This window comes from Falco naumanni, chromosome 4, assembly GCF_017639655.2.
Source record: "Falco naumanni isolate bFalNau1 chromosome 4, bFalNau1.pat, whole genome shotgun sequence".
NCBI classification, from domain to species: domain Eukaryota; kingdom Metazoa; phylum Chordata; class Aves; order Falconiformes; family Falconidae; genus Falco; species Falco naumanni.
Window position 1 is genome coordinate 28,125,370 of NC_054057.1, and position 19,471 is coordinate 28,144,840.

The 19,471-nt window shown below is 43.5% G+C and overlaps 1 protein-coding gene across 4 annotated transcripts in view; it reads left to right on the plus strand.

Annotated features, from left to right (window-relative positions):
• EGFR (epidermal growth factor receptor) overlaps positions 1–19,471 on the plus strand; it is a 158,825-nt gene that overhangs the window by 126,544 nt on the left and 12,810 nt on the right. For all 4 annotated transcript variants that reach the window (XM_040591355.1, XM_040591354.1, XM_040591357.1 and 1 more), the window contains exons 14-20: positions 649–748; positions 2,684–2,841; positions 8,372–8,407; positions 9,683–9,824; positions 11,448–11,570; positions 12,811–12,909; positions 17,250–17,435. In XM_040591355.1, coding sequence (XP_040447289.1) covers positions 649–748; positions 2,684–2,841; positions 8,372–8,407; positions 9,683–9,824; positions 11,448–11,570; positions 12,811–12,909; positions 17,250–17,435 — 844 coding nt within the window. The remainder of the gene's footprint in view (positions 1–648; positions 749–2,683; positions 2,842–8,371; positions 8,408–9,682; positions 9,825–11,447; positions 11,571–12,810; positions 12,910–17,249; positions 17,436–19,471) is intronic.

The window sequence follows — 19,471 nt, forward strand, 5'->3', positions numbered from 1 at the left end:
ATTTCTCTAGCAACTTGCAGTTTAGCAGCTGTCTTTTTTTTTTTGTAAGTTGGTTCCCTCCAGCAGCTATTAAGACCTGAAGGGCAGATCTGGGCATTTTTTGTGTCAAATGATGGGTAGATTTAGTTTAATTAATAACACCATTACTTGAAGTGGAACAGCTTTATTGCTATTGAAACCATCTGTTCCCAGCTTTCATATTTTAATGATTCATTGTGTGTTGTAGGGAGGGCATGAATTTAATTATCAGTGCATTGCTTTTTAACTTTCCTAATTATTATTTCGAGCCTTGGAATCACTTAAACTGTTTTTGCTGATCTCTTTGCATCACTACCATTTAAAAGCCTTTGGAAATAGTCGTGAATATTCTGTGTCATTAGCTTAAAAGGGAAAGTAAACTAATTTGTAGTATGCAATCTGGAGCACCATGTGTTTCACCGTCAACCAAAATTCCCTTACTCTTACCTCCCCCTGGTCGCGCTGGGCCAGCGCTGCTGGTGTAGCCAGGAGGGTCCTCCTGTACCTCCTCCTGTCTCAGCACCATCATCCCAATCCATTTAAACTGGAGAAGTCAGGAAGAGGAAATCTATCACTCACTAATCAGCCTGGGTTTTTTAATTATTTCTCTTCTGTTTGTTTGTTTTTCAGGGAGCCGAGGGAATTTGAGAGGGAGTCCAAGTGCCTGCCCTGCCACCCCGAGTGCCTGGTGCAGAACTCCACCGCGTACAACGCAACCTGCACTGGGCCTGTAAGAGCACTCACCTTAGCAAACCCGTGCCTCAGCCCGAGTATCAATGTGTATTTCCCCTGCTGAGATAATCCTGAGGTCTCTTCACCCTTCTCCAAGAGTGGAGATGGGGGGGTTAGGAGTCAAGCCTTTGCGAGGCAGGGAAGCAGACGCAGGAGAGGGAGCCTCAGGGTGTTATTTTTCTTTCGTGTCACCCATCATACATGTAATCCACAGTCACAGGCATCGTAGGGCCTTTCTTTTCTGTGTCTTTTTACAAGGGGGGTAAAATGGCTTACATGTGTGACGGTACAGTAATCTGGCAAACATCTCAGGAACATGTAGCTAGTGAACTGCCAAGTTGGCCTGAACAGATTAAATTTCCTTATTCAGAGGAGAAAAAGTGTTTAAATAGTGGATTAAAACAGTAGCTTTTTGCCTTTTTCAAAAGCCATGATAAAATCATGATCAAAACCAAATGCTTATGGAAAAACATGCAGGAAGCATGTTAAGTTTAAAGTTTTTACTTAAAATCATGTTCCTTCCTCTAACTAGGTTACAGTAATTACCTATGTTAAAGTCATTGCAGGTGTAAATTATGTTCAAAGAAAGGCAGTTGAAATAAATCAGTTGGATTTTCAAACTTGTTTAAATATTCCAAATTCATACAAAAGCTGCTTCTACAAAACTCAATACAATGTAATCTTGCGCATCATCCAGAGTCCTCTTCAATTTTCTTCTTTAATTTTGAGAAAACCCTTTTGTGTTATGAAACATCCAGTTTGACAATGGTGTGAAACAATTTCCTTTTAATCAGATCAAAATCATATCTTAATTGTAAAACTCTAATTCTCTCTCTCTTCGCTCTCTTTTTTTTTTTTTTTTTTTTTTTTGTAATTTAAATCAAATCCCCTACTTCTGTCAGAGATCCTCCTCTCTTTAAACACCTCTTCCCATCCTCTGCAGGCACTGAGTGCTCCATCCTTCCACATCATCAGTCTGAAAAGTCACTGCTCAGTAATGTGAAGCATTTCCATCCTCCCTTCTAGCTTAGACCACCATGGCCTCAGGGGTGTTACAAACATTTGTAAGCTCCTTCAGGTGGTGACCCACCCCCTCATTCCATATTTGCCCAGCATCTAGTCATCAGTCTATTATAGCGGCCCTTAGACATTACAGTAATTAAAATAATCTTCCTGTAGCACATCTTACATTATTCCCACTGAAACCAGCGCTGTGGATGTGGTCTGGTTTTTCTCCATAGTAGAATTTGACCCAGAATTGCTGGTTCCCCTGCTTTAAAATATTTAGGGCATTCCTGGTGCTGTTATAGCTTGAATAAAAACAGTTCTGCCAACAACAGCCAAAGGCAACACCTTTAAACACAAATTAAGTAGTTTTCAAAGTTAAAAAAAACCAAAAAAACCCACACCCAACCAACCAACCAAAACCATGGACTCCTTGGGTTGTGTTGCCTCCATTATCCCCTGCTTTTCCCTAACAGAGGAAAGAACCCATGCTGAGAAACCAGGGAAATAATGATTTGGGGCCAGTACTTCAGGGAGGTGTCAGCAGGTCCAAGTCCAGCGTTTTATATCGTGTGATGGCAGATTGCAGCAGGCAGGCCCTCCACGCTCAGCTGACCCCTTATCAAGGTGTCATTAAATGATCCTGTTTTACATGCAAAATGCAAGCTTCCCAACCAGAAAAGGCAGTGGGAAAAAAAGCGGCAACACTGAAACACAAGAAGATATTAGCTTTAAACATCAAGTGCTACGTTTTGTACGGTCCATCCTACAGGAGCAAATACTTGCAAGAATATCAGGTGGTAGCAAGGTCATAAAACCAGACGATGCTGAAGGCTTCCAGCAGTGGAAGGCATTAGGTTTATCTTCTGAATTTCCTCCTGAACAGGCTGATGTGATGGCATTATAAACAAGCTGTTTCTCTTTGCAGGGCCCTGACAATTGCATGAAATGTGCCCATTTTATAGACGGCCCCCACTGCGTGAAATCCTGCCCAGCAGGGGTTCTGGGTGAGAATGACACCCTTGTCTGGAAATATGCGGATGGGAATGCGGTTTGCCAGCTCTGCCATCCCAACTGCACCCGGGGGTGAGTAAAACCTCGGGCTGAATGGAGATGGGGGGGCGGGGGGAGAAAGAGGGGAACAGCTTGTCTCGACATCTTTCTCTTCCTGACGGTCCCATTTCAAACCACCAAGAAGAAGACATAGCAGGGAATGAGAGAGGTCGGGAGTACACAGGTAAGGTAAGCAGAGTGTGGCAGACTTTGGAAATAAGAAAAGTAAGGAAAATGTCTCCAGGGTTTTGAAACAGGTTGGGTTGTTGATTTAACTAGGAAGTTTCCTGGAATTGTACAGAACTCGCCCACCAGCACTGCACTCTTCGCCCCCACCCCCACCCCCCCATCCTGGCTTGGTGCTGGGTCCTCTGGTTTTGGGAGGAACATCAGTGACATCTGGTGGATGCTGGGCTCCCGGGGCCCATTTTTCTCTGCACCTTCCATTTTTCAGGAGGGAAATCCTAGTGGGGTACCACAGTGCTTTTCTTTTTTTCCTTCTTTCCATATGCTGGCACTTGGTCTGAGTTTAAAACCTTGCTTGCCTCCTGCATGTGGCTTTATTGATGGGAAGCTTGCTCAGTAAACCCAGTCTGTATGAACCACTTTTGTCCTCATTTGGAGGGATGCTTAAACTGTCACCTGTAATGAGCTGTGAATTGAACTGTGTTTAACCTACATGAAAATAAGAAACAACTGTCTCCTCTCCTGGTTTCTGACCTGCAAAGGACACGGAATGCACAGTAAAAGGTTTCAGGGTTTAAGATGTGGTTGTGGGACTGTGATACTTGCCACATCCAGTTACAGATGACAAGAAACGCAACACGTTACATAATGATGAGAGAAAAAACCCCCAACAAACAAAACAGCCCATGTTTGGCATCTTTTCCTTCACAGGCCCCTGCCCTGTACCCTGCAGGTCTGTCTGATCCAAAATCCTTCTGTAATATGCCTGTCATACATGTTGCAAAAGAGAATTATAGCGTATTCAGACCAACCCATCATCCTGTTGTGTGTTAGCTAATTCAGCTGCCAGGTCATGAAAAAGCAAGTGTCCAGGCCCCCACCTTAATGGAGAAAAGGAGATGAAGCAAGTAAAAGCCCTTCCTAGTGCTGGCAGCGAGTTCAGTGCTCTGGTTTTCAGCCGGCAGCCGTAAGAGCCGTGGGGGTTCACCGTGGTTAACGGTGATGCCCCTGTGTTTTTTTGCAGTCGCAGGCAAGGCTTATCAGGGCTTCTCATCACATCCTGAGAACAAATGATCACAGTTGAAAAGGGATCCATGAAAAGATAACCATGCTCTTTATTAATGACTTTATTAATGACCTCCATAGTCCCTACTCATATGAACTGGCCACAGTGAACCAATTTCCTTCTGACCGGCCACATGGGGACATGGCTGATGGCCAGAGCAGCGGAGTGGGTAACCACACCTGAGCAAGGCTTTCCTCGGTAGCGGGACCAAACACTAGACTTGAATGCAAATTTGGACAGCGTAATCTGCCAGGTGTGTGGACGTAATGACGAGCCACACAGTGGCTCTTTGTGCACGAGCAAGTCCTCAGAGCAGACTTCATCAGAAAAGCCAGTTCCTGCCTGGCTTTAGCAGTGGACGGGTGTACCAGTGGAGTCTGGCAGGTGATGGGTGTAGGGTAAGGAGGTGTTTTTTAAAATCAGGGGTAGCCAACATGTGGTTCTATGTATTTGGCCTTGTGGTATTAAGGCAGAATGTAAAAAGTAGTATCCATTTCTACTCCTACATGAAAGACCCAGGCTAAATTTGCCAGTTATATTGTGGGCATATTCAATGGCCCTGTTTGAGTTGCTGCCCTAATGTGGCAGAAGAAATAGGCTGTATCCTTGAAGGGCTCAACAGAGCCAGGAGAAGGTGGTGTTACTATTTTTGCTTTACAGATGGGACATCTGAGGCCAATGGCATTGATGGGTAGGGAGCCAGTGTCAGAGGCATAATCTGGGAACACGCAGTCTGGCACGGCATTGTCCTCATGAAGGCAATCGATCAGTAATTCCGCTTACTTCTCTTCACGCCTTTCCCTTGTTGTGCTGCAGGAAATGATATCTGTTCAGCAGTGGGTGGAAAATAGCTGGCTCACAAAGTTTTTGCATCCTTAGAAACCAGTCTCAGCAATTGCTGTGTGACAAGAAACAGCAACTTTCTTTCTGTCCCTGTCCAATTTCACAACTAGAGCCCACAAAATTTTAGCAGCATGATTAAACATGCTGACTTCTGTAGTCATGCAAGTAAGGGTTTGCAGGATCTGGCTCCATTTTCTTTATTTGAAGAAGCTGCAGGTAAAGTTGGCTTCTCCTCCTAGCTGAGCTTTGTCACGAGCTGTGGTACTTTATTTTAAGTGTGCTTACTTGTAGCACATCACTTCTTTTCTATTGCCGTGATGAATCCCATCTAGTCTCATTTTATTTGCTGCTTTCATTAGAAAACAGAATGGTGGAAGCTTTCTCCTGCTCGGCCTGAAAGGCCCATTCTCTCCCATTTCTCCTGTAAACCCTTGGGGATTTCATACGTGACCTTCCTTTTACTCTCCCTCTAGTACAGCTGGGAAAATATGCTCCGATTCAGAGAGCAACATCTCAAAAGCCCTGGAATTACCCATTTATATCCCTAGCAACTAATGACACACGCCATCTTAATTAATCTGCTTGGTGTTGAAGGCTTTGGTTTGTCCCAGAGTACATCTGCTGTGGTGGAAGAACAAGGAGAGAAACCACCACTGCAGTTAACAGCACTGGCCAACTCGTCCTGCCTCCGCAGTCGCTACCAACGATACGTATCTCACCAGTCTTCACGTTAAATGCCAGGGTATTTGGGGGCAGGGGTGTGAGAAAGCAGCCGGGCATCCAAGAGAGAAGGCTACAGCAGCACAGCACAACTGTGATGCCTTTGTCACCCTCTGAAAGTTAATGAGGAAGAAAGGGCAAAGGAAAGTTCTTGTAAGGCTTTAAAAAGCCCTATGGTTTTCCATTTCTTTTATGACTGTGAAGTAACTTCGGCTGTTATAGCGCGAGTCCCTTCTGAAAGGCCATAAATCATAGCCACCTGGCTGTATTACATCAAATTAGGAACTGCGGTTCGAGGAGAAAGTTGTTAAAATCTTGATGGATTTGGGAAATAAAAAAGTCTGCACTGGGATGAGTAATATTTACGCAGACAGGTGAAATGCTGAGTTCAGGATGCAATAGTTTTTGGGGGCTGTGCACAGATCTAATTTTCAAATGAGTAGAGAAATATTTCAGAGACTGCAACCACTGCTAGATTCCTGATATATCCACAAGATCGTGAGGCAGTTCATAACACAAAGTCACATTTCTCTTTTTGGTTTCTGTAAGCAGAAGAAAAATGATTTGGGAATGGAAAAAGTGATTGTTTAGATCCCATGAAACCTGGGTTACTTATGTTGAGTGTCATCATAAAATTCCCCATTAAGAAAGATGGTTATATTTAGTCCTGGATGGATGTTTGTCATAGACTTCGTTTCTTCTTTGACTTGTGAAATAAATCAGAAAATCACATGGGATTTGAAAAGCGCAGGCTTTTTCTTCCCAAACACCTTCTTACTTTATCCCCAAACACCTTTATACTTTATCCCACCAGACTCGATATTGATACATTTATGTGGGAAATAATTTTTAAAAAAGAAGGAGACAGATTAAAATCTACACTTCTACTTTCTGGTGTAGGAAAATAACTGCTCTGTTGTTCCTCAGACTAGATACTATGCCCTCAGCTAATTATATCTTTTTTTTTTTTTTGCTGTTAGGAAGTGCATGGAGGATTTGCCATCATAAAGTAGTATGGCAAACCAGAATTTTTAGGAAGAGATACTTTGAAGAACCAAAGTCACATTCTGAAGTAAAGTGCAGTCTTTTAATTTCACATCCTTATCAGGAGAAGCTGCATGTGCTTTGTTGCATTAGCATATAGAAATTCATATCCACGTGGTAGAGGATGTTGGGATGAGGTCTTGGGTCCTAGATCAGTTATCTGTTGGGCACCCAAAGAGAGAAGCCGTGTGCAAAGTGAGATACATTTCCTGTGACCATAAGTGAGCTGGTGGTTCTGCTCTGCACGTGCAGCCTCTCTGCACTTAGTTACACAACTGAGCAAATAAACCAAGCCATAGGCAGACAGGGAACGCTAACAAAGCTGTGCGCCCGGGATCCGGGAACCGGTATGCGCTGTACTTCCAGTGTGTCCAGGACACCAGGATGCACATTCCTACATGGGAGCCCAGTGAACTCTCAAGACCTTCCAGATGCTGGCTGTTGGAGCGCTGCGTTGGCCCAGAAACAACACAAATACACGAGGGAAGATCAGAGTAACAAAACCAAGCAAACAAACAAAAATCCAATAAAATGAGTGGTTGCTTCACCTCTTCCTCCTCCAGACCTAGATCAAGTTATGAGATAAGATCTGCAACTCCACCTGTCATTTTAATTTTTTTCTGGGCCCACCTCTCAGTGAGAGGGAATTCAGAGCAGTTTTACTGGCACAGGCTCACTCGTTACCCCGTACTTGACCTCCTCCAGAGTTCTTTTGGGATGATCCTTTTTCTGTAAGTCAGCGCAGGGAGCGGATACCACAAACTGGACTTTTCTCCTTGCTGTGCTCTGTTCTTCAGAGGTGATGTAACCCTCTCTGTGATGCTCTCCTTCCTTGGTAGACGCCACAAAGACCACAGATCCCATGAAAAGCATACATCTTGTAGCCCAGCAGCACTTCGGGAATGCACGGTGCCTCTCACACCCATTAGACCATCAAGTGAATACAGTCACTGTGGTTTCATCTGTGGTGTTTTTTGCATTGGGCTGCAAAAGTTAATTTCAGGTATTTTAAACTCAAATGGAGGGTGAATGACTTGCTAGTAGAGTTTCTGGCTCTCTGGGTAACTGTCATACCTGTTTACATTACCAGTAACATAATATCTTAGTTTCTGAAAGAAAAATATCACGGGCACATATGCAACAGACTGTAGCTGAAGGGAGTGCTGTCAGATCCTCTTTTGTGATCGGGAGTGTGTATCAGCTGCCCATGTTTCCATTGCAATAGTAAGTCTGGAAACTGGAGTCTTTTACTTATCAGGAAACAGGATTATGCAGGAGGGTCTGCAGTGCCCTATTTCCATGTAGCTTTCTGCCCTTGTGCAGGGGAGAGGCTACTTTTGTTGTTCTCTACAGTCAGCCCTGAGCTTCTTGCACTAAGGCAGATGTCCACGCGGAGCCAGGGAGCACAGGTCCATTTGAATTCGGTGTATCTGTGTCCTCCCCTGATTCTACTGCCTGACAGAAAGTGGTTTTAAAGTATTCATTAAGCTGAGTATGCAGCATAAATAATGCATCTAGATAAAACATTTTGGAGCAAGGCTATTGACTGATATTTAATAGAGTGTGTGACTATTATAAATTCCTATGTTGATACTTGGACTGCTCTGCAACACAAACTTCAATCAGTAGCACTCTTCTTAGTTGGAATTACAGAAGTATGTATGCCAGAGCTAATATGTTTGTAATGTTCATTTGTTTTTACAGGTGCAAAGGGCCAGGTCTTGAAGGCTGTCCAAATGGGTGAGTATTTCATCTGCTACAATTAGCGACCGAGCTGGAAAGAATGCATGTGTGTTTACATTGCCACGCTGGACACCGCAAGGCTGGGGCTGAAGTTAAGTCTTAAGCTCTATACAGGGAAGTGACATATTAAAGCAGGTTCCAACAATATAAAAATTATTTCAAAAACCAAGCAATATTCCTGGCACAAGACTCCAAAATCTTGTTCTGCTTAGGTTGTTAGTCAAGGTGAGACCTAGGATCTGTCACTGAAGAACTAAAGGAGGAGCTGAAAAAAGAAAGGAGGAAAAACTAGTGGCAAAGGCAGGAGATTGATATGGTTACCTGCATTACAGGGCGTTCATGTCAGAGACCCATGGGGTCTTTTCCAGCCCTGTGATCTGTATATCTCCAGCCACTCCATGCATAGGTGGACATTTGTTCCTCACACTAGATCTTATGTTGCACTGTTTGGCTTCGTGTCTTGCTCAAGGTCAGGCAACAAGCAAACAGGCTTCTCTGACTAAGGGAGGGGGATTTATTTTCTGGCTGCAAAGACGTACTATGGCAAGACAAATTCAGCCTAGAAATATTGTTAAAAAGTGACTATAATAGTAATCCCTGGAGCAACTTAGAAAGAGCTGTGATGGATCTCTGAGTACAGATCAAAAACCAACAGGAAAACGGGTTTTTTCTTTTCAACTGAAGTTTGAAATGACCGAGGCTCTAATAAAAAGGCAGCGACCGGCATGTACAATGTGGATGGTTCAACATTGCCTGGCCTCAGACATTTGTACATGGGTAGTTGGGCTGATGCTTTGAAGTCCACTGTGACCCTTACAGCATGGGCTGCCCAAGCAATGGTGAGATGTCACCTTCATCGCTGGTACTGCAGCTGCGTATGCCATCTCGGTATCACCTTCTCTCCAGGTGCTTCGTGTATCTGACCACGTGTGGGCTGCCCATGGCTGACATACATCAGCTTCACAGATTCAATGCTCACATGCTTGGTGGATTTATCAGAGGGAGGAGAAATTGTCCTTGCTTAAGCTATGATGTTCAGCTCCGGTTGTGAGTTTAAGAGTGAAGACTTTTAGCAGGTTACTGGATGAGGAACTTAAAAATACAGATGCCCAAGATACCCAAAGTGTCACATAGGCTTAAGTGGATGTCCAGAGTGTGCACCTGATCAAAACCTAAGGTTTCACGCAGCCTCTGTAGGGTGTTTAGTGTTTTTTTTAAATCTTACACCTAAGCATTTTTTTTTCTCTTTTTGCATCCCCTCCTGTCTTGCAGCTCCAAAATCCCATCTATTGCGGCTGGCGTTGTCGGAGGTCTCCTGTGCCTGGTGGTGGTTGGCTTGGGCATCGGCCTTTACTTGCGGAGACGTCACATCGTCAGAAAGCGGACCCTGCGCCGGCTGCTGCAGGAGAGGGAGGTGAGTGCTGCTGGCACGGCTGCAACAGCGGCTGCTTTATTTGGGGCACTGGGTGCTGGCCGCCTCATACCAGGGAATTAAAGTACTGTGTATCTGCCTTGTAACTCAACAAGCCCTCGTGTTGGCAAACACGGTGCCTGCTGCGCTAGTCAGAAAAGAGGCAGTGTGCACCTAACGCTTGCTCGCTTCATCTCAAGTCTGATGCCTCTGGATGTAATTTCCAAAAGCTTTAGGTGATTTAGATGTCTAAATCCCAATGAAAAGCACTGAGATTGTCTACTTGGAAAAAAACACGCCTTCAGGGTGAGGTGCCTTGTGTTTTCTGATCCATACCACCTTGCTGTGTAGACCCTCAGCCACAAATCGTTCCTCCCTCCAGGCAAGCCTTGGGGCTGCTGTGGCAACTTGGGCACTCTGGAAAACTTCACTGACTTCATCAGGTGTATGTCTGATCTTGTGGGGCGGAAAAAGAGAGAGAAAGGAATTGAGGAAGTGTTTGTGTCTTGTCTTCGGTTTCTTTTCAGCACAAAACCCCTACAAAGCCATTAAAGTGAATGGTTCATGTGTGTTACAGCATCACCTTCTGGGTACCTCACATACCAAATAGCAAAATTCATTATCTTGGATTAAAGCCACTCTTTTATGATTAGCCTCCTTCTTTTTCTAGTCCAATCCTAGTAAATAATTAGCAAATTGTATTTAGCATTCTGCTAAAAGCCCAGTTGCAGATTCCTTCTGTGCTCGCTGGTTTTGCAGAGTCAGCTACACAAAAAATTGTCTTGCACCACCTAATTTAATGCACCACCTAATGATATTTTATATACCACTGTATTCTACAGTTGTGACAGCAGAGTTCAATTTGTGCTCTGCTTGTATTGAACCCTCTGGAGTCATCAAAATGAGGATATCTCATCACCACAGAAAGGTTGTTGACCTGCTAAAATAAGACTATATCTAGCTAAACAGTTTTATTCCAGGGAAAGGAAAAAGAAAAAGCACCAAAAAAGTGTTAAATATCTCTTGTTTGGAGGGCATCCCTGCTGTCTGCAGTAAGTCTTAGATCAGATTTTGAAAACATCAATAACCGCTTCACCATCTCCTTCTTTACTGGGAAGAGAATCACTCAGAGTTTCAACTGCTGCTTGGAAACCCTGTGGTCGGGGGGAGCCACTGGTACCACAGGAATTTCATCCAGTTAAACAAAAGCAGACCTGAAAGGTTGCAGGTGATTTTTGCCCAGTATTTAAAACATTTTTATAATTTATTTGCAAGTTATATATATATATATAAAATCTTCTTTAGGATCTATGGTAATTACGTTGTTCTCCATGCCATGTTTTAAGGCTTTGAAGTCAAAGCCCGCCTTTGAACAGCAGTGTATGTACCTTCATTTGCCTTCAGAATGGCAGTTGTCACTCTGTGACTGATTTTTCCTGCAAAATTTGGAGCAACTTCAGATACTTATTGCTGCAAGTCAAGAGTGGAGCTGTCCTCCTGTAAAATTCTCGTGGAATAAAATGTTCATTACTTTAAAGGAAGGATTTTTTTGCTTCCCCAAAGCGTGCTGCTTGCTGTCCTCCTAGACTGTGACGTGCTTCTAATGTCTTTTTCTCTCTGCACCAGCTGGTTGAACCACTGACACCCAGCGGGGAAGCACCCAACCAGGCTCATCTGAGAATTTTGAAGGAAACAGAATTTAAAAAGGTCAAAGTTCTAGGCTCTGGAGCTTTTGGCACTGTTTATAAGGTAAGATCATCATATTTCTCTTCTCCTTTTCATCTTGATCCCTCATGCAGAAGCCACACAAACAAAGCATGGACTGGGAGCTGCCATCATCATGTAGATATTCTTTTAGACTAGAGTTTATAGTATGTATGTATTGGATGGCAGAGAGATGACTCGATCATCATTAGTTGAGTTACAAATTGGGTAACGTGGCAGGTTCTACGTAAGATGTTGCCAAAGCCATACTGCTGAACCTGGAGGACAAAGATTTCAATTTTAAAACTACTACAGCCAAATGCACCCTGTTGTGAATATTAGCAAAAAACGAAATGTGCTTTGGTCAGCTCAGTGCTAAACTATTTTTCCATGTGGTCTGGGCTCTTGTATTTATAATTGTCAATCACTCTTTCATTAGAACTGACTCAGATGTGTGGAAGTGTCTACACACCTTCAAATGTGTAGGTCCACAAGGTATTTTTTCTCTTGACGTTTGTTGATCCTCTGCGTTTCCTCTTAACCAAGTTCCGCTTTTCTGTGCTCCTACTTTTATTCAAGATATGTATTTCTGGTTTTGCCAGTGGTACTGAAATATAAACTGTAGATTCATAGATCTCTTTATAAGGCTTTATATTCTGAAGCAGGATTCCAGCTGTGGCTAGGAACTTCAAGGCAACAAATCCCATTGATCTCTGAGAATGTGCATCTATAATGCTGGGTACATCAGCAGAGTGTCCTCACAGTGTCACACTGTTTACCTGCCACCCAAATGCCTCCTGACGCTATAGATATAGAGCACTGAACCAGTTGGACATAAACCAACAGGCCACGATGTACATTTAGGATGGGATTATTGGTACAGTATAGATGCCATCTTGTTTTCATGAGAAAATGCCAGTTTTTTTTCATCCCATGATTTTTAAATTGGAAGTGGCAAGGTTTTGCATGTGCAGTTGCTGTGATGCACTGATTGATTAGATTTACATCTGCAAAAGTTGCTCTTTATGCATCTCTTGGGCTGTTTATACAGACATGGTCATGAACATGTTTTTTCAAAAAAATAGGGTAGAGGTGACTGAAAGAGAAATAACACTCCATTAACAGGATTTTGTTAATGCCCACAAGACACATTTTTTGCATATTTTTGTTGTCTTCCCATTGTTCAGAATATTTAAGACTACTCAGAAGACAAACATATGTGTAATTGTGAGAATTAACCAGTTAGATATGAGACTGAGTAACTCTTTATACTTCTTTTTGCTAGGGACTTTGGATCCCAGAAGGGGAGAAGGTTAAAATTCCTGTCGCTATTAAAGAATTGAGAGAGGCTACATCACCAAAAGCCAACAAGGAAATACTTGATGTAAGTTTTCATATTTGTTTTGTCAAGTTCTCAATGGTCTGTGGATTTCCCTCTGTAACAACTAAAGGGATATCAGGGTTTTGGGTGGGAAGAAATATTTTGCGCCCCAACCTGAACTGTCCCTCTACAAGTGCTGGGCTTTGCAGCCCAAGCTGTGAAGCGCTTTTGTGTCTCCTACGAGCCCTGTGCTCACAGTCCAAATACTAATGTTAAGCTCGTGGGGTGACCTAAGGAGAGGTCAGGACCATATGTTTACAGCTAATTCTGCTGTCTTTATTCTGACATTTTAGGCCTTAAACTGTGGCATCCATTGCCATTACGGTGGTACAGCTAAAGCCAATAACAACAGATCTAATGATTTTTGGATTCTGACACTGAAGATTGTCATAAGCTAGTTGCTTGGTTACATAGGATTAAATTAACTAAAACCAAAAGAAACAAAAAAAAAATCTCAGCTGTCTGATTTCTCTGCCATGAACAGCAAGAAATTATCTCGCTTCCCAAAAGGAGCCTGGGAATTCTATTTTCTTGCTTGGGTGTAGCTCATCACTTCAGAAAACAGGGGAAAAGGCTATGGGATGCTGATCCAGGAGTTTATAAATGTGTGAGTTTACAACGGGTAAGCCAGCATCCTAAATGCAAAGTTCCCTGAACTTGGAATAGATAAAAATCAGAACTAGATCTGAAGCCACAGAACATACAGCACCAAGGATATACATATATATTTATATACAAGGAAAGGAAAATGCTGAGTGCAGAGAGGAGCACTGAGATGTTCAGTGTAACTTTAGTTTAGCTTTCCTGTGCTCTGGTTCAGTCCTCAGCAACAAGAAACGTGTGTGCGTGTGAACTGAGCCACTTTAACGGGAAATTTGTATTAAAAAAAAATAATAAATCCAGAGTTGGCCAGCAAATGACACTTCAGGCAGCAAGGCTCACCCCGTATGGTTCAAGCTGGTGAAGGTCTTAACAAATCTCATAGAAGTGTCTGGAGATGGATGGCGGTGAACAAAATGCCACCTGTGCTACTGAAGGAAGCACACTGGATTTTTCTGATCAGCTGGAATAAGCAGTGTTATTCCAATACATTACTCCAACAGATTATGTGTTATGTACCACATGATTTGGTATGTGCATGACAGCAACGCGAACAAATAGGTGGTCCATCTCAGAATCCATAAGTGAAGCAATATCCATCTTCATTTTAGTCTAGTTAGACTCTAGACCAGTGTCAGCCCTTTCCCAGGTCCCTTGTAGCCACACAGGCCCGTGTGGCCCTGGTCCGTGCCCCTGCCCTGCCAGCGGGCAGGCTGCGGTGCCCTGCTTCGCCAGCATTCCTGCAGTGAGGAGCTGGCAAAGATGCTTCTCGGCTGCCTGCCCAGAGCTCTGCCCGCCCCCCCCCCCTCCCGTTTCCCTGTCACGGTGAGAAGGAGCCTAACACAAAGCATGCTGTGGGCTTAACTGCATTAAATTCCTGTATACTGAAGGAAAGTAATGAATAAGCCTGCAGTACTGCATCTTGCCTTCAGCAAATCAAGATAGTCATACAATGGGGCAGTAGATGCAGGAGCTGCACACTCTGATGATATCAAAGTCCTTTCTTTTCAAAGAAGTTTCTGTCACACATCTCTGTGTTATCTTATCTTTTCCTTTGAATTAGGATGCTTAATAAAAAGCTTTTGCTTTTTTCAGTCCTGCACCTTTTTAAGATTATTTGGTTGGTGGAATTTATTCTATATGTCAGAAAAAAGTTAAAAAATACAAAACCAGTGAAAGAAGTCAGAAGGAAAACTCCAAAAGCTCCTCTCAAAACAGATTTTTGCTATAAAACCAACTTTTCAAGGTCCCTGAAACCTCAGAGATAATAATGTCCAATTAAAGATGATTTGTCTTACATAAACATGCCAGGTATAGAACAAGCGCAGCAGCTTTAGCTCATACAATCCAGGCGTGCTCTCGCTGGCTTTATTAGGGTAGGGCTAATTCAGAAGATTGTTGTTGAATACCAAGCATACTTGGAGCAGGTCAGAGTGTACGGCAGAGATTTCCAAGATAAACAGTTGAAACAAAGGCCCACTTTAATGTCTTGGGCTACTTAGAGGGACCCACGACCGCACAATAGCTCCCTTCTGCCCCCTGCAAGGAGGCAGTGGCCCATTTTGCTTTCCAAGTCTCAAATGTAATAGGTGGCGTCAAGGCTTGGACATGCTCCAAAGGCTGTGTGGCCCATATCCTGCCCCGCTCCCTCAGCATCCCAGCTGTGAGCCCCCCTAAGCCCCATGAGGGCTGCCTGGCAGGTGGGCAGCCAGAACGGCACCGACTCCGCAGATATACCCCACCCTGACTGCTGGAGGGAACACAACATGGATCTGAATCCCAACGAGAAGCAAGGCAAGGAACAAGCGCCCTTCATTGTTGCAACAGCTGGGTTTGGAAGCCCAGGGAGATGAGCATGTTTTGGTCTCTGCTTACATTTGAGCATTGCATGACAGAGCTGCAAGATTCTTTACAAAATGCTTCCACAAATGCTTACATAATTGAGCAGCAGATTGTTTTCTTGCTCTGTCTTTCCTTGAGCTAGCCCACAGAATCGGTGCTGTCCAATAGATCTTGATGACCTGCTCCCACCCTGCCGTAGCTTGAGGAGCACTCTGCTGGAGATCTTCTTTAAACCAGCTGCCCAGCGGCCACTTTCATCCCAGGGGCTCCAAAACAAGGACACCAAATGCAGGATTAGCACCTCAGAAGAAGCTGCATTACATCGTGTTTTGCTTAGGCTGGCACGTCAAGCAACAATACCAAGGCCAGAAAGTGTTGCTTAAGAATTGGGGTTGCTTATTTCATGAACGTCATTGCTTTAGTAACTTTGTTTAATAATAGTTATTACCAGCTACGCAGCTATGTCACATCTGTGGAAAGCTTGTTAGATGATGAGTAAAGTGCTATGGTATTTCTTTTCTTAAGCTCTTAGAAAGCACAGATTTGCCCCTTTCCTTGCCACAAAAGTGCCCTCACTGTGATTTCAGGCTTTGGGGGGCTGCTAGCCTAACGCTGAATTGCTGAGGGATGATTAGTTGGCGTCACTCCAGCTGCTGAGTTAAGATGCTGACCTAAAAGCTCACTGCATGGAAAAATTCCCATTTATTTCCCATTGTGCTGGTTTCCAATCAGATGGCCTTAAAAATATCTAAATGTGTCATACTGTATACCAGACACAAAGTTAGTTTAAAAAAGCAAACAACTTCAGCTCTTTATTTTTTCCTGAATTTGGATTCAGTCTTTGAGGTGGCACTTGACATAATATATATTATGTATGATTATATATAGATCTCAAATTTCAATCCGTAAGTGGCTGTTGCACCAAAAAAAACCATGAAACTGGGGGTTTTTACCCCATGAGCCATATCAAAGGATGTATTCAGTGTGTCTGGAGCATACAGTACCAGCCTCTAAAGGCGTCTTCCCCTTCCTACAGAAGAGCAAGGGAAGAGCAGGTACCTTGGGTACCTTAGCTCGGTACCTAAAGCTACATGGGGTGACCCCAGGCTTGAAAGAAGATTTTTTCACTTACTTATGAAACTCAAACCCAAAATTCCAGTTGACCAAAGGTTTTATTTTGCTTGGATTCCCACATTGTAAGTACCTTCCTGGTATCATTTACATCACTATATGGGTCTAAAACAGCTTTTCCAATTGGGGATGTTATTTTCACCAGTGTTGCTTCAAATAAAACATGTATTTAAGCTTCTAAAGGTGAACTGATTATTAGCCTGTTGTTTGACATGGACTGAAGAACAACATGGTCAAGAAGAACTTGGTCTCTTTAAAAAATTGAACTGTCAGTCGCATCCTACATGACTTTTTTCTTTCTTGGTTAGTACGAACCTTGACAGAGGGGCAGAAGTCCCAAAAGTACTGATTTCCAGTCAGATTTGTGAAAAGTTCTGTGGAGGAATAAAAGCCGTATGACATATTCACAAGATGTGTTGCCCTTGCAATTAAGTGCTCAAAATGATCAAATCCCGTCAGCTTCCAGCTGACGTTCAATTTATTAATTCCTCCTAGGTCTGTCCCCAGGATTTTATGTCCCACATTTGCTTGGTGTAGCACTAGTGGGACACTGGCTCTGCTGCGGCATCTTGGTGATGCTTCAGCGTTCAAAATCTGGACCTTCCACTGAGTGGAAAAACTTGGACCACAGAAAGTACATTGTGTGTGATATGTGGCACAGAATTTGCATATAGTATTTTAGCAACCTCTTGAATGACCAACTGATTTTCAACAGCCTCCAAATATTTGTGTCATGCTGTTTCACGCTGAGTTTTTTCTGTTCTTCTCAGGAAGCTTACGTGATGGCTAGCGTTGACAATCCTCATGTGTGCCGCTTGTTGGGAATCTGCCTCACTTCCACTGTTCAGCTCATCACACAGCTGATGCCGTATGGCTGCCTCCTCGATTACATCCGAGAGCACAAGGACAACATCGGCTCCCAGTACCTTCTCAACTGGTGTGTGCAGATTGCAAAGGTAAGTGGACTGATGTGCCTCCAGATCAGCTGAAACTCTTACCGTGGAGATGTGACAGCATGGGATATATTTATTTATTTACCTGTCTCTGTAAATCTTTCTGTTTCACCATGTTGTTCCTAGATACCTTATACGTGACAGGAAATGGTTACTTTGTCTTAAACAATTTACTGTTTTCAAGCTGCTGAGCAAACCTTAGCTATTCTTCAGAATGCTCCTAGACAGCGTAATATTATCACCAAGGCATTTATGTCCAAACCAAACACCTGGTAATGAAATGATAATGTGATGCAATGAAACTGTGGCAGGGAAGGGAGAAGAATTTGGTGATTCCCATACCAAAATTCTGCTTCCATCAGTTCCTTTGGCCTGTGCCATGGGGCAGTGATGTTGTTGAATACACCTCCTTGGGTGCCTCGGAGAATTTCAGGCTGAAATCTTGGAGGACTGGGGGTTGAAACTGCTGATGAATACATACCAACTTCATTCTAGCACAGGCTGGCTGTGACCGAAAGACTTTCAGGCACCCCAGGGCTGTTTTGTAACTTATATGCACTGAGTTGGTGCCTGTGATCTAATTGCAATGGCCGTAGTGCCAAGGAGAAGGCTCATTATCATACCTGGCACTGTTTGCCAGAGAGCAGAGCAGCAAAGGAGACTGAAGTACAGCCTTCTAGCCCTTAGCAGCAATATGCTGTGTTTGGAAGGTGGTTAGCCATGTGCAAGCATGGAAAAATGAAGCAAAATCAGAAAAAATATAGCTGCAGTTTGTTGGAGATTTGTCGTATGGGATGGCAGTATCCGCAGAGCCTGGCTGCTTTAATGATGCTTATTTCGGGCATGCTGATCCCAGGCTAACCACACACTTACAGCCTTATCGGTCCCTCGAGACCTTGTATACATCCCAGGCTCGCCCAGCCGTGGCTTGCTTTCAGGAAACATACTGAAGACCTCAGAAATGTATCCACCAAAACTATACAGAGCACATTTTTCATCTCGGTGTGTGTACTTTTTTGCAGTGCGCTCCACAGCAAGTGAATTTTAATTTATGTGTCCACCTGGGACGTGAACGGCTTTTTTCTCTTTTGCTCTCTTGTTTAAAATCAATTACTGCTCTGTCCTGGTTTCAGTCCCTTCGGAGGATGAGCTGGAGGCCACATTTCCCTCCTCCTCCTCCTCCTCGTTAATTTTTAAGGTGGCAAAATGAGTCCCCAAATTGATCCTTGGGGCATCACTTGCCCCAGAGGTTGCCATTCACAATTGTTAGCTTCTGTTTGATTTTTTTCCATGTCGGTTCCACATACGCCCATAGCAACCTCTACTCTCTCCACTGATGTCTGACCTTCAACACACTCCTTTGTGCTGCTCCACACTGAAGTTCTTCTCAGAGCACTCGTAAATCATGTGTACGGCTTTTTCCCACCAATGTGTCGGGTGTTACTACCCTGATAAAGTCATGCCAGATTTTTGGACATTCTCTGACTCTTCAAAAATTTACTTTTGGAGAGGGGGGAAAAAATGAAACAAATATATTGATGTCTGGTAACTAACCAGCAGGAGGCAAGTTCCCTGGGAAGCTTATTTTTGTTTCTGTTTTCACAGCTTTGAAATAAGTTTTCTTTGCATCTTTTACAAACATTATCTTTCACTGGGATATGGAGTCCTGTCTTTCGGACAAGATGTTATGACAGAGCATAGACACTCCATGTGCAGAAACACTGTGAAGTAACCCTTTGAACACATTGGTCTCATGCTTAATGATGACAAATGGCTTAAACCCCAGGTCTGCGCACAATTAAAGATCTGCTGAACTTTCTAGATGAGCAGTTCAGCATCTTTGGTGTGAGGTTATGCACGTGCACAAGTCTTTTAGCCATCAGCATTTTAAACAGCTTAGTGTGAAACCGATATTCTGCCTTTCAGCAGCTTTGCGCCTTAGGCTCTGCAGCAAGGCATGTTTAGCAGGAAAACTTTTGTCCTAGTGGGACTGGATTATGTGATTATTATGGTTTTTTTTAACATAGTCTGTTTTCTGT